This window comes from Mobula hypostoma, chromosome 7 (genome assembly GCF_963921235.1).
Source record: "Mobula hypostoma chromosome 7, sMobHyp1.1, whole genome shotgun sequence".
Lineage (NCBI taxonomy): Eukaryota > Metazoa > Chordata > Chondrichthyes > Myliobatiformes > Myliobatidae > Mobula > Mobula hypostoma.
The window spans coordinates 156,845,478-156,870,963 of NC_086103.1; the positions used below are offsets into that span (position 1 = coordinate 156,845,478).

A 25,486-nucleotide genomic window follows, 5' to 3' on the forward strand; every position below is an offset into this window, starting at 1 on the left:
CTGACTGCCGTGGAACACCACTGGCAGCCAACCTTCCTATCTCACTGATACAACGTGTAACTTTGGACAATTAGCTCCCAACTACAACCATCCTTCCACCATGATTCACTGATGGCCACAATATCATACCTGACAATCTGTAAAAGTGCAACGAGATCATTCACCTTATTGAGATATAACACTTAAGAGTATTATATTTGCTACCCTTTTTGATTCTGCATCCCTAATGCACTGATACTCACCCTGGCTGCAATTATGTCCTATCATCTGCCTGCCCATCCTGACAGTCTGACTACACACTATCTTTGTTTTTTTGCTATCTATCCTGTACTGGGTCCCTTCACTCTGGTTCCCACCCCACTGTCAAATTAGTTTAAACCCTCCCCAACAGCTCGAACAAACCTGCCCACAAGAATATTGGTTCCCCTTGGGTTCAGTTGCAACCTATCCCTTTTGTACAGGTTGTACCTCCACCAGAAGAGATCCCGGTGGCCCAAGAACCTGAAGCCCTGCCCTCTGCACGTGCTTTTCAGCTATGCATTGACTTGCCAAATCATCCTGTTTCTACCCCTACTGGCATGTGGCACAGGCAGCATTCCAGAAATCAGTACCCAGAAGGGCCTGCTTCCCTAAACTCTCTTTTCAGGACCTCTTTACTTTTCCTTCCTATGTCATTGGTACCAATATGTTCCAAGACATTCGCTGCTCTCCCTCCCCTTCCAAAATGTTGCAGACATGGTCTGAGACGTCACTGACCCTGGCACCTGGGAGGCAACATAACATTCGGGTGACCCATTCACGTCCAAAGAATCTCCTCTCTGTTCCCCTGACTATTGAGTCCCCTATTACTACCGCTCTCCTCTTCTCCTTTTTTCCCTTCTGCACCAAGGATCTATGCTCAGTACCAGTATCCTGGTCTCCTTGGCATTCCCCTGGGAGGTCATCCCCCACATCAGTATCCAAAAGAGTATGCTTATTATTGAGGGGAATGGCCACAGGGGTTCTCTGCACTAACTGCCTATTCACATTTCCATTTCTCCTGACAGTCACCCAGCTATCTGCCTCCTGCTACTTAGGGGTGACTACTTCCCTGTAACTCTGATCGATTATCTCCTCACTCTCCCATACAAACCAAAGGTCATCCAGCTGCTGCTCTAAATCCCGAACACGGTCTTCAAGGAACTGCAGACAAATGCACTTCATGCAGATGTAGTTCCCTGGGAGACTAGGTATTCCAGGTCTCCAACATCCAGCATAAAGAACACACAACAGCCATTTACTACACCAGGTACAGCAAGAGAAAGCTTACCCAGAGCCAACGCTTCTTTCGAGCCGAAGCCTGACACTCCTACTCTCACCATTGGCCCACTCCCAGCAATGGCTGTCCGGCTCTTCCCTTCCATCCTTTTAAAGAAGTGTCATAAGCCTGCGAGAAACCTCATTGCTGTGGCCTGCTCCTGCCACTGATTGGGCTGCCAGAATGAGTCCAAATGCCCACGAAGGTCTTTTAAACAAACGTCACTGAATTGCGAGAATCCTCATTGCTGTGGCCTGCTCCTGCTGCTGATTGGGCTGTTGGGTTAGCCTGGCTACTGTCTCTGGAAATGTGAAAAGGAAAGGAAAATTACATTTTTAAGCAAATGAGCAGACCATTCCCAAGAAAGGCATCAAGTACAAATGAATATTATTTACCTACATGCATTTTTAAGAAAAAAGTTAAGAAAAAAAAACTATATGCCTTCATTTTACAATTTATGTCTTATCACTTTAATCATTCTAGAAGAAAATTGAAGCTGTTTTCTTTTTTAAAAGCTTTCAGTGAGAGTAAGGATCAAGTGATTGAAATCTTATGAAATTTATTAGCCCAGAGTCCATGCTTATAATAATAATGAAATTATATGTCATGATACCAAGAAACTACTACCAAAGAATCTAAAACAAGAGAAATTCTTCAGATGCTGAAAATCTGAGCAACATACACAAAATGTTGGATGAACTCAGCAGGCCAGGCAGCATCTATGGAAAAGAGTACAGTCGACGTTTTGGACCGACGACCCTTCAGCAGTTCTTTTCCATAGATGCTGCCTGGCCTGCTGAGTTCCTCCAGCACTTTGTGTGTGTATCAAAAAATCTAGTTCATCGACTTTCCACTTGGATGCTGTCTTGCAACATTTTCCAATGTTAATATCCAGAAATTAGGAAATTAATAAAAAAAATTTCATGATGTAATGAATTTTAAAATGATACATCTGTATTTCAACTATCATGAGAATATTATGTATATCTCCTAAGTTCTGTGGTTTATAAGATTTTAAAAAATATTGTGAGCCTTTTCCTCCTCATTTTGCTCGCTGTCAGAATTCTTCAAGATGATTAGCTGCTTGGCTGGGTTGCTTGACATGATAGATATTGATATTCTGATTCTTGATACCAATTATGCTGGGAAAGGGCAATTCCTTCCCAAAGGGTTCATTAAAATGCAGTTTCTTCAATTTGGTAGTGAGTGCCATTGCTTCACCAATGGGCACGAAATCTGTGGAAAACAAAATACAATTAAGTTTCATGCTGTTGATCCCTGTCAGAAATGGAAAAGAGAAAAAATAGTTAGGTTTATGTTGCAGGGAAGGTGGGGAAGTGTCTGATTGGTCCACAGATAAAATAAATGAATGAATGTATGTATGGTACTGCAAAGTAGCTCTGTAAATGAGATAATTTGGAAAGCTAATTTTTATAGAATATCTACTCATTTAGGATTTGGAATACTAATTTATTTCACTGTTTTTCCAGTTTTCTGTCATTCATTTTGCATGTATTTATTAATCTAGCTACATACTTGATGAATTCGGAACCGCAAGGAGAAGCGCAGTAGTTCGTGGTTTTATAGACGCTCTCACCAGAGGTGGACCTGGTGGAACTCCTCGGCCAATTGAAATGCACTCTCATGATCCTTTAAGGTATGCCATTAAACGCTCATCATTCTTTTTGTTGTGTTAGTGTTTTCTGAAATCCAAATTTGCTTAATTTTGTGTTTTCAGATATGTTGGAGATATGTTGGCATGGTTACACCAAGCAGCTGCTTCAGAGAAAGAGCATCTTGAAGCTTTGCTGAAGCTTGTAACAATGCAAGGTAATTGTCTCATTTAATTTCTTCCGTGGGCTGTCTACATTGAAATTTTCCAGAAACTTTGTATGACCAGTTCTCTAAAATTCAACGACACTTCAAAGCCAATTTCTATCACAAACTAAACAGAAGAGTAAGAGCAAGAATTTCGGGTTTTATACTGTATACATTCTCTGTTATTAAATGGAACAATTGAATATTGTACAAGCTAATTTGCTTTTACACTGAGGTTTTTGTTGTAGCCATAATTAATTTCAGGAGAAAAAGCTATACATGGTTGTCCCATTAAAATAACTGAACAAAAATCACAGGGATCTTGCTCTCTTTACTATTTGCAGATAAATAAGGAAAATATAAACAACTCATTCTCAAGTAGAAGATATAATGCACAAAATAGAACTGTACAAGGATGAAGAAAATATATTATGTATTCTAAAATGTGTCAGGGCTTCCTTAATTTCAAACTCTATCATGTGTCCATGTTAGTTTGTTGGAATATTGATAGTGCCAGAACCATAAATGTCAATTGCATTAGTGAAACTATGTCATAATGTTGAATGAGGAGCAATCACAGCATCAGAACAATAGAAAAAATAATAATTGCAGTTTTGCATTTAAGAATACTAGTGGCCCCAAACTATAATTTTAAAATCTAATCTGTGTAAATTTATAATCTAATAAAGTATTGCCATTAAGGGCGCCAAGAGGCAATATTGAGCCAAGTTGGAAGCCCAGGCTAACCAGAGGGATGCTGGTAGACTATGGCAGGGTCTAACTGAGATCACTGGGCGCAAAGAAAAGGCTGGGAATATCAATAACTGTGGCGCTTCTCTTCCTGACGAACTTAACGTATTCTACGCAAGATTCGAACAGAAGAGGAGCGTCCCGCTCCCTCCAGATGAACTGGACATGGTGGCATCGAGATTCATCGTCACCGAGGAGGACGTTAGAAGGGCCTTCCTGAAGATAAATCCAAGGAAGGCGACGGGCCCAGATGACATCCCAGGACAGGTTCTCCGGGCCTGTGCAAGCAAGCTAACTGGAATGTTTGCTGACATCTTCAACTGCTCCTTGCTTCAGTCTAAGATCCCCTCCTGTTTTAAGAAGGCAACGATAATCCCGGTGCCGAAGAAGAGCAAGGTGGCATGCCTGAATGACTATCGACCTGTGGCTCTGACATCAATTGCTATGAAGTGCTTCGAGAGATTGGTTATGGCACACATCAACCACAGCCTACCGGTCAACCTCGACGCTTTGCAATTTGCCTACCGGAGCAACAGGTCAACGGCAGATGCCATCTCTCTGACCCTACATTCCTCCTTAGAACACCTGGAGAATAAAGACGCATACATAAGGCTTCTTTTCATTGACTACCGCTCTGCCTTTAATACCATCATTCCAAATAAGCTGATTCCTAAGCTCTGAAACCTGGGCCTTAGCACTCAGATCTGCAGCTGGATCTTCAACTTCCTCACAGACAAGAGCCAGGCAGTAAAAATAGGGGACAAGCTCTCCACTACAATCACTCTGAGCACTGGTGCCCCACAAGGCTGTGTACTCAGCCCCCTGCTGTATTCACTGTACACCCATGATTGTGTAGCCAAGTTTCCATCAAACTCAATTTAAGTTTGCTGATGACACAACAATTGTAGGCCGTATCTCGGGTAATAATGAGTTTGAGTACGAGAGGAAATTAAGAACCTGGTGGCATGGTGCGAAGACAATAACCTATCCCTCAACGTCAGCAAGACGAAGGAGTTGGTTGTTGACTTCAGAAGGAGTAGCGGGCCGCACGACCCAATTTACATCAGTGGTGCGCAAGTGGAACAGGTCAAAAGCTTTAAGTTCCTGAGGGTCAATATCACAAATGACCTGACTTGGTCCAACCAAGCAGAGTTCACTGCCAAGAAGGCCCACCAGCGCCTTTACTTCCTGAGAAAACTAAAGAAATTTGGCCTTTCTCCTAACTAATTTTTATAGATGCACCGTAGAAAGCATTCTTCTAGGGTGCATCACAACCTGGTATGGAAGTTGTCCTGCCCAAGACCGAAAGAAGCTGCAGAAGATCGTGAACACGGTGCAGCACATCACACAAACCAATCTTCTATCCTTGGACTCACTTTACACCGCACACTATCGGAGCAGTGCTGCCAGGATAATCAAGGACATGACCTACCTAGCCAACACACTTTTTGTCCCTCTTCCGTCCGGGAGAAGGCTCAGGAGCTTGAAGACTCGTACGGCCAGACTTGGGAGCAGCTTCTTTCCAGCTGTGATAAGACTGCTGAACGGATCCTGACCCGGATCTGGGCCGTTCCCTCCAAATATCCGGACCTACCTCTCGGTTTCTTTTGCACTACCTTACTTTCCATTTTTCTATTTTCTATTTATGATTTATAATTTAAATTTTTAATAATTACTATTTTTTACTATTTTTAATATTTAATATTTGTAATCCAGGGAGTGGGAAGCGCAGAATCAAATATCGCTGTGATTATTGTATGTTCTAGTATCAGTTGTTTGGCGACAATAAAGTATAAAGTATTTGGTACCCCAGCCACCGTCTATTCCAGCTGCTACCATCCGAGGAACGGTACCACAGCATAAAAGCCAGGACCAACAGGCTCTGGGACAGCTCCTTTCACCAGGCCATCAGACTGATTAACTCTTGCTGATTTGAGTGTATTTCTCTGTTACATTGAGTGTTCTACTTATTACAAATCACTATGATTGCACATTGCACCTTTAGATGGAGACGTAACGTGAAGCTTTTTACTCCTCATGTATGTGAAAGATGTAAGAAATAAAGTCAATTCAATTCACTGAAGCAAACTCATACTCAGTACACTAGGTGGCAGTCTATATTGGTCATTCTAAGTGTAAATAAAAATTTCTATTATAACAAGTATGGATAAGACTGAGTAAGCTTTCTCATGCAGACCAGTAACTGCTTTATTTTTATCTCAAAATAAAATGAAGCATTAAAATCAAAATTAATTTTTTTTAAATTAAGAATGTTGCTGTTAATCAAGTATCCTGTCAGAGCCACATGAGTCTGGAGGCTCAATAATTAATTGAGACCTAAAACAGAATGTGAAGATCTGATTGCACCTGAGATTTATGCAGGTGGTAAATAGATTTAAAGTTTTTAAGACCTGCAAGTATTACATGTATGTACTTTTATGTAAAACACAGGCAGATCTATTTTTAAAGGATAATAAAAGCTCAGAATTACTACATTTAAAAAAAATCTATTTCTGCTATACCCATCAAAAAGAGTTCTGATTTTTAAATGTTTTTGTAACATTTATAAATGTCACACTTCCTTCAGGCTAATTCTGTGGTATCAGTAAAGCTCCTCTTAGTTGCTGGTAGTGGTACTGTTAGTGGTAAGGGTTTTGTTAGTTTTAACCAATGCTGCATAAAAAATAGCTTATTGAAGCAATTTGATTATTCATACTGCCAAATTGTAATTGAAAAGTTAATTACAATTAGAAAGTACGAGTAGATCTTACAATCAAATGATGGTCAGTATAGTGTTGATTTCACTGTTAACACTAAAAGAGAATTCTAGAATAGGTCCTCTTTCCAGAAGTTTGCCTTATTGACGATTGAAGTGTTTTTGTGGTAGCAATGGGGTTTCTGATTTCGTCATGAAAAAATGTGCTTTTGTAAAAGGAATGAGCAGCTTGGTTAAGCTATACCTTTATGTAAAGGAGAACGTTTATTATTGCAGGCGTGGATGAAAATATTCAGCAAGTGGTAGGACATATCACTGAAGGAGTATGCCGACCTTTAAAGGTACAGACTGATTTATTGGAATTTGTTCTGATATTAAATAAATATGCAGTCACATACTTAAAATTTGGTGAAAATATTAGCTTCATGATGCCTTTCAGTTTATCCATACAGATGGGAAACTCATGAGCCTGCAGCTATAATTGAAACCAAAGTTGCTACAGTTAACTTCATGATTCCTGGGGCAAAGAAGAACTTCAGGCAACATTTCCAAACATCTGTTTCCAGAGTGTGTCAATGCACAATAAGAATACCAAATTATAAATACAAGGGATTCTGCAGATGCTGCAGATCCGATGAGGGAACGGTTTGCTTTTGCATTTGAATGGTGTGACAGGAATCAGGAATCAGAAATTGAATATGAGAGTATAAGTGTGATCTTGGTAAACTTGCTTGTAAGGCGATAAACAACAAGCAAGATGAAATCTGGAAGTCAAGTCTGAATCAGATTCAAGTTTATTATCACCGCATTATATGACATTAAAACTGCTGTTTTGCAGCAGCAGTACACTACAAAAACACAAATTACTTTAAAGATAAAATTACACCTTGAAAAGGGAGGAAGAGAGATTTAGTTCTTTATTACTTCAAAGATGCTATTGGCTTAATTTTTTGACTATCTAGCCAAACGGTGGAATCAATTTTCTCAAGAAAGGTGAGTTTTAGAAAATTAACCTATATTAATTGGATGTTTATTGAAAATAATATGATGTGAAGCATACTCCTTAAGGAGCAATTGATGCAAGTTTGCTAATTGATTCTGCAGCAAAATACTGATTCTAGCTTAAGGAAAATAGAAAATCTGTCCACTTAGCTTTTGCTCTTTCAGGGTGATTAATGCGTGAAATTAAGTCGTCTGCCTGATCACTTGGCAAGGATACGCTCTGAAAGATTATATGAACAATGAGAGGAATCAGCTTGTAGTACAATGCATTAGTGCTAATCTTAACATCTGATAAAGGGAATCCCCGTCCAGCACCAAAACAGTAGACTTGAAGTTGTGCTTTTTAAATTCTTTTTCAGCCTGTAAACATACTCTCATTTAGACCTTGTGTTAAATTAGAAAATAGAGATGTAACAGGAAGAGCCTGCATGCTCATCAGACTTGTGTTTCATTCTTTGATCCTTGCATCTCAAGTACCTTATCATCCTGTCCTTGTGTCCATTGTTTCCCTTAGTGCCCGAATATTTTGTGTACTTAGCTTTGAATATACATGGGGTTTTTGATTTGTACTGTACAGAAACAAGACCTTTGACTGACGCTGACCCTCTTGCCCCTTTACATGTATTCCACTTACCAATTTTACCACCTTATCCTTGTATGCCTTGCCTCTTTAAATGTCTGTCCAAATGTCTCTTAAGTAATTATAATTGATTCCACCATCTCGTTGGCATGTTTCAAATATCAACCGCTCTGTGTTTTTAAAAAAAACCTCCAGAACATCCTTGTATCTGGAGTAAACATCCACATCCGCAGGAGAAAGGAATTCTGAAGGTTTACAGTCCTCTAGAGTAAGAATAGTTTCTTCTCAGCTCACACCTTGAACTGAAATTTTGCCCCCAGTTCGTAATTCTTCATAAGAAACAGCCTTTCAACAGCTATTAATTCCTTGCAGGATCTCTGAAGTTTCAGTGAGATCCCCTTATTCTTCTAAATTCTAATGAATTCAATTCAGGAATCAATTTTGTAAATTAATGTTGCACTTTCACCAAGTCAAATATATTCTTTAGGTGCAGTGACCAAAATTCCAGTTGTACATACTGTAGAATTGCAGCTAAATTGACTTACTGTAGCTCAACTTAAATAAAGGCCAACAAAAACATTTGCCTTCCTAACTGTTTGCTGTTCCAGCTGGAATCCCTTTGTGAATTGCAAGGTGTTGGCAGTGCTAAAAATAATCGTATTCAATTTTGTTCCTCTTTTTAATGCAATTGTTTAATAGTTTTGTCTTTGCTGACTGCTCAGCTGCTTAGTTCAGTTTTTCTGATAAATAGAATACCTCTTAAATGCAGTTATGCTATTCAAAATGGCAATGAATAGTAGTTGTAAGTCTATAATGAAAATAAAACGTTTAAGTAATCAGATGAAATGTAATAACTTTTTAATTAAATCACTTAAAATTAATTTGAATTGAGACTATTCATTGCAAAGATAATCTGATGGGTGGCAGTATGAATTCACAAGAAATGATAAATTCTTTGTTAACGAACTTTAGCAGTTTTGAAATAAATAGAGCAATGGTATTGAATATTTGCGGAATGGCAGGTGCACAAGTCAAAACAATGCCTTTCAAATATATTTTAAGATAGGTAATGCTGGAAGAATTTGGCAGATCGTATTGCAAACATGAGAGAGGATTTCAAGCTAATATATTAGATCAGTGACCTTTTATCAGAACCAGAAAAAGTTGGTGATACAGCAGCTTCTTGTGCAAAAACACAGCCAGGACACGTGAGAAGGGAAAGAAAGCTCAAGAGTGTTAACTGTGGAATACAAAAGGTGTTGGTAATGAGATGATCAGAAGAAATAAAATAGAAGCCAAGTATAGGAATAGTAATGCAATTGGGCTAGACTGAACTGAAGGCTAGCCTGCAATTCAGTGTAGAAAACTGATAGCAGGCTACCCTATAACATCCTGTTGAACAAGAGAAAATATGCAGATGCTAGAAATCAAAGTAATACACACAAAGCGCTGGAGGAACTCAGCAGGCCAGGCAGCATCTATGGAAAAGAGTAAACAGTCGACATTTTGGGCTGAGATCCTTCATCGGGACTCTTGGCCTGAAATTGACTGTTTACTCTTTTCCAAAGATGCTGCCTAGCCTGCTGAGTTTCTCCAGCATATTGTGTGTATTACAACATCCTCTTGATTTCTTGACAACAATAACAAATGTCTTGTGGTGTTTTATTTTGGATCTCCAAGATTTTCACTCAGTGCATTAATTTGAAGGTTTAGAAGATGGACAAACTCAATGAGTTTTGATTAGGCCTCCCATTTATATTGTAATTCAGAATTGTATATTTAGGGGAGAAAGTTCAATAACATACATTGTTTAGACATGAGCTTGCAACCTTTGATTAGAGTTGCTGATTGATTAAGCAAGTTACAGAAACTTGATCAACATTTAATTCCATGTATTCTGTTTCAGGTTCGTATTGAACAAGTTATAGTAGCAGAGCCGGGTGCAGTTTTATTATATAAACTTTCCAACCTTCTCAAGTTTTATCATCATACTATCAGGTAAGACAAAAAGAAAGACATGTTATTTAGTTACTAATACATCTGCCTTTTATTGATAGCATGAGTCCGATTCGAGAAAATAACTACACTTAGCGCGTACACTGTATTCCAAGGAATGTGAGCATGAATAGAATTGGTGCTGAAGTGAATCACCATGGTATTTTATATAGAGAAACATTATGGACAGAAGTATTGTGTTGGGAACCTGATGGGAATTTCTGTTCTCCCCAGAGCTGTCCTGGGAACTTGGCACAAATCCAACAATAAATCATCCCAAAGTATGGAGAAGTTGGTTGTGCCAACTGGTGTGGTGTAGACCAGAACAAATATTGCAGCCACTTAGCATTGAAAAGTGGCGTTCAGGGCTGTATTCTTGCTAATGCAGTGTGTACAGATGATTGGTGAGACCTGGCAGCACCTGCTCTGTGTGCAGAGAAATGTCTGTGCAGCCAACCAAAGTTAGCAGTTAGTGACAACCATAGAATCCAGACAATCTATCACTATGCAGAGCAGCTGCTGCCAGTCCCTAGCAATGGCCCACATCCACATACCAGCCAGGTGGAGTCTTTAGCCCCATATCTCGGAAATCAGCTGCTGCACTACTCTCCCCAGCCTGCCCATTTCTGGCCATCATTGTTGTAGGAGCACTGGCAGAAAGGAGGATGGGCTTTTGTACAGGATCCCGGTACTGCAGTGCACAGCCTAAGCAGACATAATTTTTGATACAATGAGGTACACAGCTGGGAGTGTTAGTACTGGAGGACCAAGAGCACTTTAACACTTCGACTCTATGAGGTATTGATGAGCATGCTCTCAATTTACAACAGACAAAATGTGTATTTTCTAATGCTAAAAGCTGTAAATGCTGAAAATCTAAAATAAAAAAGAAACTTAAGAAAAAATATTCAGCAATTCAGGCAACATCTTTGAAAAGAGATAAAGGGGTGATGTTGCAAATAGATGACCCTATGGCAGAGTCTTCAACTTGAAGCGTTAATTCTGTTTTCCTTTCCACAGATGTTCCTACCTTGTATTTACAGCATTTTCTACTTTTATTGTCTTTTGCAGCATGTAAAATCTATTTTAGTTTTGATTAGAATTAAAATGGTGCTAGAATGTAAGTGTGTGTATGAAATCACGAGGGGCATAGCTTGGGTGAATGCACTCAGTCTTTTTCCCAGGGTTGGGATTTCAAAAACAACAGAGCATAGCTTGAAGATGAAAGAGAAAGCATTTATTGGGAACTTGAGGGACATCTTTTTTTTACTCACGAAGTGTGGTATGTATGTGAAATGAGCTGCAGAGAAAGTGGTTGAGGCAGGTACAGCAATAATTTTCGAAAGACATTAATACAGTTGGACAGGTACAAGGATTGGAAAGGTTTGAAGTTCAAAAGCTTAAAGTAAATTTATTATCAAGGTACATGTATGTCTGAGCTGGCTGGTGGCGTAGTGGCATCAGCGCCGGACTTCGGAGCGAAGGCTCCCGAGTTCGAATCCAGCCGGCTCCCTTGCACGCTTTCCACCTGTGCTGGGTTGAGTGTGGAGCTAGCAACTTGGCCTTGTATAAATAAGAAAGCCTGCTAAAAAAAAAAACGCCGCCATGATGGCGTCCCGATGGCTCCACTCGGAGTTGAGGGCTTTCTTCTTCACATATATGTCACTATATGTTTCTATTTCACAGTAAATAGAAACACAGAATAGAATAATTGAAAACTACAAATACACAAAGATGGACAAACAGCAGCATAAGAAGACAAACTGTGTAATTATATAAAAACAAATAAGAGTAAAAAAATAAATAATAATATAGAGAACACGAGTTGTAGAGTTTTGAAAGTGAATCTACAAGGTTTGCGAATCAGTTCAGTGTTGAAGTGAGTGAAGTTACCCATGCCGGTTCAGGAGTCTGATGGTTGAAGGGTAATAATTGTTTCTGAACCCGGTGGTGTGGGACCTTAGGCTCTGAACTTCCTTTGTTAGGGGCTAAAAGGTGGCAAATGGGATTAGCATGGATGGGGCATCCTGGCTGGCGTGGATCAGATGGGCTAACAGGTCTGTTTCTGTGCTGTAGAACTCTTATGAAATCTAGTCTGGGGACTCGAATCCTAGCATTCAGTACTACTGAAGTTGGTAGAACACAGGAAACCTGTGCGTGCAGTTAAGCCATTAAGATATCAGATGTTGCAGGGAACTGGCTGGAAATTGCAGTGGTATCACTTGTGGAGTTCCTGAGCTACTCTGCATGGGCTTTGTTGTTTCAGCATAGAAAAGCAATTTTCCACATTTGAATGATAATATGTCACAAAACATCTGCCCACTAGTTATATTCAACCAATACTGATAATCTTTTACTTTCCCCTTCCAACAGTGGAATTGTAGGAAATTGTGCTGCCACTCTGCTAACCACAATTGAAGAAATGCATGTTCTAAGCAAGAAAATGTTCTTCAATAGCCTGGGTCTTCATGCCAGTAAATTAATGGATAAGGTGATTTGTTGAATTAACATCAATCTTTGTGCTACCTTTGGTAGATCTACTTCCAGTATAAGTGAAATGATCGTAAAAGCAAATAACTAACCGTTTGTGGCTTTGGAATGTTTTCTGTTTTCACATTTCTTCAATCCTGTTGCCAAAATACACATTATTGTAAAAGAAGCTGCTGGGATACTTTAAAAATACAAGGAATACATTAAAAAAAACTTGTACTTATCCTTTTGAGTAGGCATAAGTTTTATTGTTTCTATCTTCTGTAAAGTTATTAAAATCCAGGTCATTGGGTTAAGCTAATTAGCTACATTCTACAGAAGTTGTGATTAGTAGTCATTACTTTTAATTATTTTATGTAAATATAAACATGTATATGGATTAGAAGAAATCTTGTTTACTCCACTAAGTAAAATGTTAATCAGTTACAGGATTGTATATATGTGAAGGGAAAAGCAATTTTTTTTGCTCATCAATTTCCCTTCATAAAGTTACTCACCTAATTAGCATCATCCATTTCGATCTTTGTTTTATTTCAACAGTGGCCGTTATCCTCGCCTTTATTTTTTTCGTCAAAAAATACAATATACTCAACCACTCCTGCACCGCATCCAACTTTACAAAGTGAAACTCATGCAGACGTCAGCTGTCCATATCCTAGTTTACACCAAGTTCCAGCCACCCATTAGTCTTTGCACACTAACTTGTATTGGCTCCCAGTTTGACACTGCCTCAGTTTTAAATGTTCTTCCAGTTCTGGGCTCTTGCAGAAACAGAGATGTTTTGCTCCATCATCATTTATGACTTCAGTCGTTCATTAACCATCTTTCCTTATTCAGAACTTTCCTTAAAACTACCTCTTTAACAAACCCTTTAGATATCTAATGCCAATAATTCTCGGGGTGCCACAAATTGTTTGATAAATGAATTGGGGCTTTCCTCTGCATTAAAAGTGAATAACGATAAAAAGTACAAGCTGGTGTTTGAATTTCAATTCACACAGGTTGAGCTACCGCCACCTGACCTGGGACCTACCACTGCTCTGAACCACACATTATCCCTCCTGCGTGAAGTTCTTTCCTCTCACAATTCATCCGTTGTCCCAATGGATGCAAGGCAAGCAGATTTTGTCCAGGTAAACTAAAACATACTCTGAAATTTAATTTCATTGGCCAAAAACTCTGAAATTCTAAGAATGTTTTAAATTTTGAACTTGATTATATGCTAGTAATGTTTGCGGTCTGTTAACCTTCTGGAACTGGAGTGCTAAGAACTTGGTTTTGAATATATCAAAGCTCTTTCTTTACTTTCAACACCCTTCAATTTTTAAATGTCCTAAAATCTTTGATTAGTTTTTAACACCTTTCAGTTTTCAGATCCTTTTTAGAGGGATTTTTGCTTCACCAGGGTGGGGATATCCACGTTATGGTTTGTGGCTGAGGCAACACAATTAACTTCTGCATTCAGTTATATATTGCTCATGATTTGATTTTGTTGACATTCTTGAATCTTTTTAGTATCTGTTTTAAGTCTAATTTGTGAATCCATTCTCAAATGGAGCATCGATATTTATTGGTTAAATATTCCTGTGTGGATATTTACACAAAGTGCCGATGAAGATTAAAAAAAAGCTTCACCAATCCCATGCTTTAGGGATTGATAATATAATTGCCATTATATCCCAGTATTAAAAAAATCTGCAAACACAGTAAGCCTTCAACACAAAAGATTCTGCAGATGCTGGAAATCTTGGGTAACATAAAAAAAATGCAGTTGGAACTCAGCAAGTCAGAGAACATCTATGGAGGGAAATAAATGGTTGATGTTTTGGGCCGAAACCTTTCATCAAGACTGGAAAGGAAACAGGCAGAAACCTGAATAAGAAAGTGGGGGGAGTGGAAATAGTACAAGCTGGCAGGCGATGGGTGAAACCAGGTAAGGGGGAAGAAGTTAGAAGCTGGGAGCTGATAGATAAAAGAGGTAAAGGGCTGAAGAAGAGGGAATATGATAGGAAAGGCCGATGGATCATGGAAGAAAGGGATGGAAAAGGGGCACCAGAGGGTGATGAAAGGCAGATAAGGAGAAGGAAAGGGTGAGTGGGGAACTAGAAGGGAAATGGGGAAAATAGAGAAGGGGTGAAAAGGAAGAAATTACCACAAGTTAGCGAAATCTATGTTCATGCCATCAGGTTGGAGGCTACATAGAATATGAGGTGTTGCTCCTTCAATGTGAGAGTGGCCTCATGGTGACAGTAGAGGAGGCATATAAAAAGATGCAAAGGGAAGTGTTAGAAGTAACAAAATTCTATTTAATGTATAATCATTTAAAAAAAATTATTTTTACTTAATATCTTCAATACTTTCCAAGTATTCCTGAGGCCAGCAGGAATTTCAAAGGAGGAAGTATGATCTATTGCTGGTGTCCTGATGAAGGTCTAGCCCTGAATGGTTGACTGTTTATTCTTTTCTATAGATGCTTCCTGGCCTATTGAGTTCCTCCAGTGTTTTGTGTGTGTGTTGGTTGGTTTAACGTAGTTGTTTGGATGTATATATGAAATTAAGTCATAATGATTGGGTTTCTCTCACTTGCATACTTGCTTCCCATGGAAGGCAGGAATGTAAGTAGCTTCCCAGAGGATTTCATAACTGTTGGAAGATTTTGAAAAATGGTATGTTTATTGCCTGCAGGGAATAAAATTATAAAGCAAGCAATACCTGGTTTGTTTGTAAGGCAAGTTGGTGCATTGCATGTGGGCTGAGCTGGTGATGATAAAAAAGAATGACTTTGAACACAGTTTAAAGACTTGGGATACTGCAGTTATGTTCAGATTTTGATTGTGTAATTCAATCAATTGTGAAGTATTTTACTTTCTACCTCTAGGTACTATCCTGTATAATGGACCCGCTATTACAGTTGTGCACTGTATCTGCCAGTAACCTTGACACTGCTGACATGGCAACCTATATGGTAAACTCTCTGCACATGATGAAGACGACATTAGCTCTCTTCGAATTTACTGATAAGCGCCTTGAGATGCTTCAGTTTCAGGTATATTCAGTACTTGTGGGTTAGGTTTGTTTTAACCGGATAATCATGCAGAATATCTCATACAAAACTTTGAACATTAGGCATTTCTTCCATCCTCACTTTAGTGGTAAATGTTGACTGACTTGCTTTGTATTTCAAGCACTTAGAATTTTGATTTCATTTTGTGATTCACTGTTTAAGTTAATAAATTGAGGCCTGTAAGAAGTTCCACTCATTATTTTGGGGAATTTCCCCCTTTCCCCATTACCGTTTACTCCAATCTGATTCACAGTTGATAGATCTATTTTCTAAAATTCTTCAATTTTCTCCTCTCGCCTTTTCCATGCGTTTACTGAAAATTTACTCTCAGTTTTGAGACCTTTGGAAAACTGCTTCCAAAACTATGTGGTGTTCTTTTTAACCTATGTATAAATGTTGGAGTTTTCTTTTAACCTATGGGCAGTTTGATGGTCAGCAATCAGTTTTAAACATGTAGAGCAGTGAGAAAGATTTCGGCCCAGAACTGTTTAGTGTTTTCTATTGATGCTGCCTGGAAATCCTGCAGTGTTTTGTGTGTGTTACTTAGTCATGTAGAGCCTCCTTGATAGTGTGGCCACGTCATCATTTGAATTTGGCAGGCAAGCAATTTCATTGGACTGAGGCAGTGACTAGCAAGTTAGGGTGTGTGTTTGGGGGATTATAATTGGGAAGAACAACTTAACATTTGAAAACATTTCTCATGAAATCTTGCAGTGCAAGAACAGACCCCTCAGCTTGCCATGTTCATGCAAGCTATGAAATCCCTCTTATTGGCAGATGACATGCATATTTGGATCAATGTCTTCTCAAGTGGAGACCAGTTGGAGCAGTAATTATTCAAACATCATTGAAGTAAAATGTAATTGAATGAAATAGATGCTGCTGCTTTTAGTCTAATAAATGAATCAATTAAATATACATTCCCAATTCCCAACAATCGTACTATTGAATACTTTAGAATAAATCTTGAGAGTGAGAGGAATTCCTATCAAGATCCAGTAAAATCAAACAAAATATTGCAAATACATAAAATGCGGGAAAGTGGAAGTCCATAAGGAGAACAAAAGTAAGGCTGCGACCAGAGCTATCAATTAATATTTGAATCAGTAAGGGTACGAAACCAGTCAGCTGACAGTGACTTAACAATGGAATAATTTTCTCTGTAACCAATGCATGTTTACGGGTTTAAAGAAAGCACCTATAGAAATGCATACAAAATTTTGTGAGATACACTGTGAGAAACCTTTCACTTGGCAGTGACTGTCAATTAGATTCTGTGTGTGATGTCACTCAAGTTAAAAAAAAATATTTTTAGGTTCGGAATACTGTTCACTTCAATTGTTTGTATGATTTATATATTTTTCTTTCACTTGTATATCGTGTTGGTTGGTCTTTTATATTTTTTTCTTTAATTGAGTTCTTTCGGATTTCTTGCTTTCTGGCTACCTGTGAGCAAGCAAATCTCAAGGTTTACATTCTTTGATGATAAATGAATGTTGAACCTTGTTCTGCCAGATGGCTTAATGGGCGGAGTCACATAGACCAGCCCACACCTTGTGTTTGTCTCTTACAGGATGCCCACAGTTGTACTTAATTGTTGCCACTACTTCACTCAGTGATCATTAGGGACATTTATAAACTATTAGGGAAAATAATTTTAAACTTTAAATCCCTAACTTGTGTAAACTGGTGTAAAACATTACTGTTAATTAATGTTTATAAAATGATGCACCCTTACTAGTTCTTTTCAGTGAGAGTCAACTGCTCCTTTTAAGTAAATGGGACCAAGTTAGATTTCTGTGCAGTCACCAGATGCTGTCAGTGCATCCATATCTGTATTCAAAGTGGAGCCTATTGTATCACAAGGTGGTAGATTGGCACAGAAGCCTATTTGGAAAAGCTTATTGTTTATTTCCAGGCCACTTAGGACAGTTGAATATTGTTCAGTATTTAAAGATTTTAAAGATGAGCTTTATTTGTTGCATGTACATCGAAAGATGCAGTGAAGCACATCGTTTGCGTCAGTGACCATCACAGTCCGAGAATGAGCTGGGGGCAGCCCACAAGTGTTATCATGCTGCCACTGCCAACTTATCATGACCACAACTTACTAACCCTAACTCATACGTTTTTAGAATGTGGGAAAAAACAGGAGCACCCAAAGGAAACTTGTGTGGTCACAGGGAGAACGTACAAACTCTTTGCAGGCAGCAGTGGAATTGAAAGTACGCTGCTGAGTCTGTAATAGCGCTACACTAACTACTACACTACTGTGCCATCCCCAATTGTACAGTGCCACCAACCTTTCAAGGCCCTTCCCATTACTTGCTTAGAAAAGTATGGTCACAGAATGGAAGTTAACTATTCAAATTTCAGCAATTTTGAACTCTATACAGTATTGTTCAAAAGAAATATGGATGCTTATGAACGAATTTTAAACATATTTTACATTTCTCTCTGCAGATTGAAGCCCACTTAGATACTTTAATAAATGAACAGGCCTCGTTTGTGTTAACTAGGTCAGGACTAAGTTATATTTACAACTGTGTACAGCAACACAAACCAGAGCAGGTAAATATCTATCATCATAAGTGATTACAAGCCAGAACAACCGTGTATGACACATCACTCAACCATCTTTTATTCAATATGTAGGGTCCGATATCCAGTCTTGCCAATATGGATGGTGGATCATTGAAAGTGGCAATGGTAAGTGTGAAATTAAACAAAAATTATTTATAAATATTCATTGATTAGATCCTCCACAGTTACTGCTTGACTTACTGAGTTTTTCCAGCATTTTGTTTTCTGCCTCAGATCCCAGCAACTGCATTCTCTTGTGTCTCAATAGTCTCAACCAACTCCATACCTATTTTGATTTTTCACTGGGTAAAGTACACTTCTTGTGCTGTGCTGGCCAAAGTCATTTAAGTGTAAATGAATCACCTACCCAAAAACTCATCAAAAATCAAACTTATAAAATTAGCAAAAATAGTGAAAACTGCCAATATTTAAAAAAAGATATCCACCAGGAAACACAGTAATAATTCAATACTTATAGTTGGTCATTGTGAACTCTTGGCAGCTTTTATATATATCTATCTCCACCCCTCCCCACCCCCCCCCGCATGTGTGTGTTCGTTCGTTCTCTCTCTCTCTATCTCTCTCTATCTATCTCTCTCTCTCTCTCTCTCTCTCTATCTATCTCTCTCTCTCTCTCTCTCTCTATCTATCTATCTCTCTCTCTCTCTCTCTATCTCTCTATCTCATATATATATATCCCTCTCCCCCTGCCCCCGCAAAGGCAATGAGCTCCTCCTTTAAATCGGAATTACCAACAAAGTTAACTTAAAACTACACATGACTTAGAGTATGAGTGTATTTACCAAGTGCTCTCCATCACATTACGCAACTCGAGTACTAAAATGTGAGTGATGGAGTGAAGATGCGTCTCTACAAAAGGAGGCGTAAGGTACTCGTTCCCTCCACTAGCCTGCAGGTCAGTCTTGGGCAAGGTGTAGCACACTACCCAACAACCATCAGGCTCCTGAACTGCTGTCAATAACTTCATTCACCACTACTTTTATGTAGATTTAAATGCAGGCTGTTAACCTATTGAGCTTATTCTCTTGATAGAGCTGATTCTATGAGCTACAGGCGCACCTTCAAGGAACCCTTACAACTCGTGTTCTCAGTATTACTTTTATTTGTATTTGTGAACATTGGTTGTTTGTCAGTCTTTGTCTATTTATGTATCGTTCCTTTTTTAAAATTATTTTTTCTTTTTTTTCCTGTAAATGCCTGCAAAAAAAAAAGAATCTCGAGGTAGTCTGTGGTAACGTGTACATAGTTTGATAGTAAATTTACTTTGAATTTGATACTTTGTGCAGCCACTTTGCCTGAAGTGTTCTAGTCAGGACTGGAAGTTTTATTGTGTGACAACAGATTTCAAAGTGTCTTCCAAGATGGCCAGCTTCCAATTCTTTTGATGAACCACTCTATCCTGCATCAACTGAAGGTGATGCCTCTCTAGATTCCAATTATTTCCACACCAAAATGAAGGCTGTTTGCCATTTCCTGAAAGTAGTTCAGCTACAAAGCAGTTTCCACCTGAGAAAAAAAACCACAGGAAATCTGACAAAAAAAACAAATGAAAAGTGCATATTTCTGTGAGCTTAGTCGGTGTATCTGTGTCGTGATGAAAGTGTGTTTCCTTTATGTATTGCAACAATTCCTCCATCTTTCCCACACTTGTGCAATAAAGATAAACAGAATTCATGAATCATTTTCTCAGGCAATCTCAACTCATATTTAAAAGGAGAACATTGTCACAATGTGTATAAAATACTTTTCTCACTTCTGCCATAAATCTAATCTGACTTCACTGAATACACAAAAAGCACTTGTCTGGTAATTGTTCACAGGAAATGGCTTCAGCAACTGCGTAGTGCCATGTGAGGCCATTTCCTTCCTGACGCACTGGAATCTGAGTACGTCAACATCAGGGGAAATCAGAGTTAAATGAGGTCGTAGGTTTTGATATGTTTATGTTACAGGTTTACGCTTGTAAAATGGAGCCCTCAAATAGAATATTCTGTCTTTTAAAACTAAATTTGGCAATATATAGAGATTTTCTTGTAAGATTCAGGACTTTTTTAAAAAAACTAAATAATATCTGGTGAAGCCCGTGTTTGCTTTCAAACCAAATCAGGTTCTAAGCAAACCGATCAAAATGATGACATCAAGGACAACATAAAATGCGTAGTCTCCTCATGTGGTTTGCACTCCACTCTGGTACGTTTCTATTTCTGCATCCATACAGTACTGAAGTAAACAACTTTATCTCTTCCTTAGCACTAATGTCACCTTATTTATTTCTCCTTCTTAATGTCCCTTTAAATTGTATCTTACAAAATAGAACTTGAGAATTGCCCAATGCATAAATGTCTAATGCGTCACTTAGTGGTCATTATATTTTTAAAATATAAGTTATAATATTGCAAATATTTTGTATCTGGTTTATTTCTGACCAATATTATATTATATGGTTATATTTTTCCAAAAGACATGTATTAGTGCAAAATTTGAAAATATTTCCTCTTTCCCATTGGCTATTTTTTTTGGCATGAATTGCTGACAAGATCTACCTAAATAATTGTTTAGATTTTCTTAGCAATGCAGAACCACATATCTGCTGCTTCACCATTGTCCAAATTGTTAGAGAGAAAACTGAATGTACACCAGCAATTCCTAATAACGATTTAACAGAAGGCACAAATAATGAAACATATTTAAAAATATCGTTTCAGTTTCATTTCAGTTATTTGTTAAGCTGACAAATTTCACATCACATGCCGGTGATAATAAACCTGATTCTGAGCTGATAAAGTTAGAAAATTTCAACATAAAAGTTGAATCTTGCTGAGGTTGATTTGAAATTTATGCTGCTAACTTGCATTTCTTTTAAGTTATCAACCCGTGCTGCAGAGATGAGATGAAAGTAACTGCCCTTAGTTTCTAGGCAGCTTTGGACTCTGAGGGTCAAGAAACCTTACAAATATTGAAGTCAATTGAGAGGAAAATACTTCACCTTCTGGAGTCATACCTCACACAAAGAAAGAAGCTTCTGGATTATGGCGGTCAATTATCACAGCCCCAGGATATCATTGCAATGATTTTACAAAGACTCCTTGGTTTAGCATATTAAATTGCTTTATTAAGCTCATACCTCCATCATAAAATCAAGATGTCGGCTGAGGGCCAATTCCACTGATAACTTTTGTATTTAAAGGAGTTTGTGTTCAGTGAGCTATGACTAATAAATGGCCAGTAATTCCATCTTGCACTTGAATTGAGATTATGACAAGCAAAGTATAAACAGATCTCCAAAGCATTCAGCAGTATTATCACTGCTTACTCTACCACTGCCAACATCCTTGGGTCACCATTAGTGAAAAAGTTAACTTGAGTAAATATGGCTACAAGTGCAGGTAAGAGGCTGCGTGTCCTGTGACCTTCCAACTCCTCAAAGCTTCTGCACAATCTGCCTGCATGACTAACTCCAAAATCATTTTGAGAAGCTTAGCATTATCCTGGATGAAATAATCATCTTAGCAGAGATTGTCTATCCTAGTCACCCATTTCTCACTACTGACACACCAGCAATCTGCAGTGAGAGTCCTGGTCTGTCTGTCATTTATGTTTGTCATTGCACATGCCCCAGAGCTTCTGTATGAATGCACTTAGTCACAGAGAATCAGAAGAAATATACAATATGGAACCTTACCAAATGAGGACAGAGTCTTTTTTGACTCAGGTCAATTATTTTGGATGGAGCATAAAAATAATGTTTGTTTGTAATATAATTTATATGTCACAATTTGAGGGGCTATTATCCGCTGTCTAGGAAATGGTCTGCAGCTGACTGGGACAACCCAATATTACTACCAGTTATTATATAATCTGGTATGTCACCATTTGACCCATTGTACATGAGCATGCCTAGCAAAATCATCACACAAACACAAGTTGCTCCTTCATTTAGCATAGTTACTAGGAAATAGATGGAGTCCCATCAAGCCCAAGCCACTAAAGCAATCCCATTGGATCCTTTCCCTTTCATGTTATTCCCCTGTAGTCCTGTAACTTATTCTCTCATCTGGTCACCAACTTACCTTTTCATTTTTTCCCACATTTAGCTACACTAAGTTTCAGCAGCCAGTTAACCTACCACCACATCTTTGGTTTGTGAGGGGAAACAGGACCATCCAGAATCAACACACATGTTAAAGGAGAGGACATACAATTTCACACAATCTACACCTGAGGTCAAGATTGAACCAGATTCCTGGAGCCATTGGGCAGCAACACAGCATAAATATGGATCTACAGTAGATTCCGTTTAATTGGGACTTAGCAGAACCAGCACATTTTTGCTGAAGTTTCATGGTATAAAAGAGACAAGCTGCTTAACAAATTAGGTATTTAAATAAAATACAGAACAAATTGGAATACTACCAAGAGTACTGTAAAACTGTATTAGTTCCTAATAGTTAACGACGGAGGAATTCATTACTATCGTGTTCTTTTGATTGACTGTAAGTGAATAAAATCATGCTAGTTAAAACCTGTTTAGCAACAGTTCCTGTCCCAATTAAGCACCATTGTGTCCCAAATAATTTTCTTGAGTTCTCAAATAAGCAATGGCCCAATTAACCAGAATCCACTGTATTTTTTCTTTCTATCTATTGACATGGTTGCCGTTGCAATTTGTAGTAATTGAATTGCTAGTATGCTATTATGTACTGAATGGAGTACGACTGCAATCTCATTGTTCTTAGCAATGACAATAAAACTCTTAACTAGCTAACAAAAATTCAATTTCCACCATTCTAGCTAAATGAAGAAACATTATTGCCTTATTCAATATTATAAAACTGCATTTTAGTTACGTAAAAATAATTGAAAGCTGTGTCTGACTTACTTGAGTGCATGTATTTTGTAGGTCCAATTTGATCGATATTTGTCTTCACCGGACAGTCTGTTAATGCCGCAGCTGAATTTCATTTTGAGTGGAACACTAAAGTGAGTATGTGGAACACATTAAAAATGTAAAATTGATTCTAACAGTGGTCTTAAACTTTGAATATTTCTGACAAATACATAATCCAAGTGGAAGCCAATATAAGTAGATTGATAGAGGTTAACAATAAATCACAGCTGCAACTCTGAGAAAGTACCAGGTTATGTTGCAATCACAATGGAGATTAACTAGAATCTGAAATAGAAAAGGTGAGAAGATTTGGGTGAGTTTGAGAACTTCAAATACTCATTTTACTTTATTTAGTTTAGTAAAACCACGCTTCCAAATAGAAAGCGTTTAAAGTACTAGAGCTATAGGCATAATTAGACATGAATTTTGTCACATTCAGCTGTAGTATTTCCAGTCTGATAATTTTTGATTTGGCCTTCAGGGAGAAGATTTTCAAGCAATCTACAGAACTTGTGTGTGGTGCTTATAAAGATATCTACACAGCAGTTATGAACCCTACCAATGAATACAAGGAACCAGCAACAATTTTGCAAAGATCTCCACATCAAGTGCAGACATTGTTATCCTAACAAATTCTATCTGGGTTTACCTTTGGACACTGTACATAATGTATTTAGCTATCATTTTTAAATTAAAATTTAGGTTTGTATTGGGCAGTTTGTTTCTATGATGATTTCTAAGTTTGCTTTTTTCGATTTGATTTGCGCCAGAGAGCCATCTTAACATTTTTAGGTAGGATATACTCTTAATCTGATTTTCAAACATTATTTCATGTGATTAGTGGGAAAGACTGCTCTGATTACTTTGAAGTTAGTACATTTTATATTTTAAAGCAACTTTGCACCATTTTCCTACTATTAACGAGCCACTTTGTAAATGGAAACTGCCACGGCTTAAATTGGTTAATGTTGTTCATACTAAACCAATAAGCATAGCATGCATTGCTATCATTTTCAGTTTATGATTAGGAATCACTGTGTAATTGATATCTAATTGGAAGGCAGGATGATATCTTAAGTGAGAAAAAAATAGGAATGCTATTTGCAAGCCATTTAAATTTATAATGAGGTGGGTAAACCAAAGGAGATAAAAAAAAGTTAATAAAAAGCCACCTTTTAGTGGTAATTTGGTTGTATTTGCATGCAGCACAAATTCCCCATTAAATGATGCAACTTGGAAAGAAAAACACTGTACAAATCCTCCCCGAGTTATAGTATGTTTCCATTTCTGAGAACTGTCCATAACCCAAACAGTTCACTTGTTGGAAATGTGGCCATGAATTGAGTTACCACACAGCAGAAGATGCTTGCAATATCGGAGCAACTCATTCATCCCACGAGTCTCCCAAGCACTGATTTGTATGTACATATATCGGGCATTCATGTACTGGGAATGATCTGACTGGTGAAAAAAGTAAAATGAGTTGGGTCTTAGATAAAAGTTGGTTGAATATTCCTGTTCAAAAATTAACTTCAAAATTGAAATTACAGAATTATTTTGTATACTATATATTGGTTATTGAGAAAATAGTAAAACAAACATTGAACAAAATTTTGTCACTTATTGTCTATGGCATAAAAAACTTAATTTTTGTATTTAATATACTTGTGATTATAATGCAGCAAATCAAAATTTTTAATTTTGTTACTTTCCTAATGGTCAAAAGCAATGGACTGACAATAGAAAGCCTATATTGTGAGATTAGCAATTACTGATCTGTCTGAAAAGTAATTAAAGAGAAGGCATATAATGCTGTTGCTGAACGTTTTCTGCTCCACAGTTGTTAATCAAAGCCAACATTCTAAAAGGGCAACACACATAAAAGTTGCTGGTGAACGCAGCGGGCCAGGTAGCATCTCTAGGAAGAGGTGCAGTCGACGTTTCAGGCCGAGACCCTTCGTCAGGACTAACTGAAGGAAGAGTGAGTAAGGGATTTGAAAGTTGGAGGGGGCTCTAACTTGCAAATTTCAGCTTTCAACTTTCAAATCCCTTCCTCACTCTTCCTTCAGTTAGTCCTGACGAAGGGTCTCGGCCTGAAACGTCGACTGCACCTCTTCCTAGGGATGCTGCCTGGCTTGCTGCGTTCACCAGCAACTTTTATGTGTGTTGCTTGAATTTCCAGCATCTGCAGAATTCCTGTTGTTTGTGATTCTAAAAGGGCTATCACCATTCCAAAAACAATTCCATCAATGCCTCGGGTGATGTTGGTGAAGGGAAATGCC

At 38.1% G+C, this 25,486-nt stretch overlaps 1 protein-coding gene across 1 annotated transcript in view; it reads left to right on the forward strand.

Moving 5' to 3' along the window:
* cog6 (component of oligomeric golgi complex 6) overlaps nt 1-25,118 on the forward strand; it is a 90,248-nt gene extending 65,130 nt beyond the window's left edge. Inside the window, exons 9-19 of the mRNA XM_063054377.1 lie at nt 2,826-2,954; nt 3,036-3,127; nt 6,858-6,922; nt 10,070-10,161; nt 12,532-12,649; nt 13,650-13,781; nt 15,527-15,694; nt 18,176-18,283; nt 18,368-18,421; nt 23,217-23,296; nt 23,686-25,118. Coding sequence (XP_062910447.1) covers nt 2,826-2,954; nt 3,036-3,127; nt 6,858-6,922; nt 10,070-10,161; nt 12,532-12,649; nt 13,650-13,781; nt 15,527-15,694; nt 18,176-18,283; nt 18,368-18,421; nt 23,217-23,296; nt 23,686-23,833 — 1,186 coding nt within the window. The 3' untranslated portion in view covers nt 23,834-25,118. The remainder of the gene's footprint in view (nt 1-2,825; nt 2,955-3,035; nt 3,128-6,857; nt 6,923-10,069; nt 10,162-12,531; nt 12,650-13,649; nt 13,782-15,526; nt 15,695-18,175; nt 18,284-18,367; nt 18,422-23,216; nt 23,297-23,685) is intronic.
* Nucleotides 25,119-25,486: the final 368 nt, after the last annotated feature.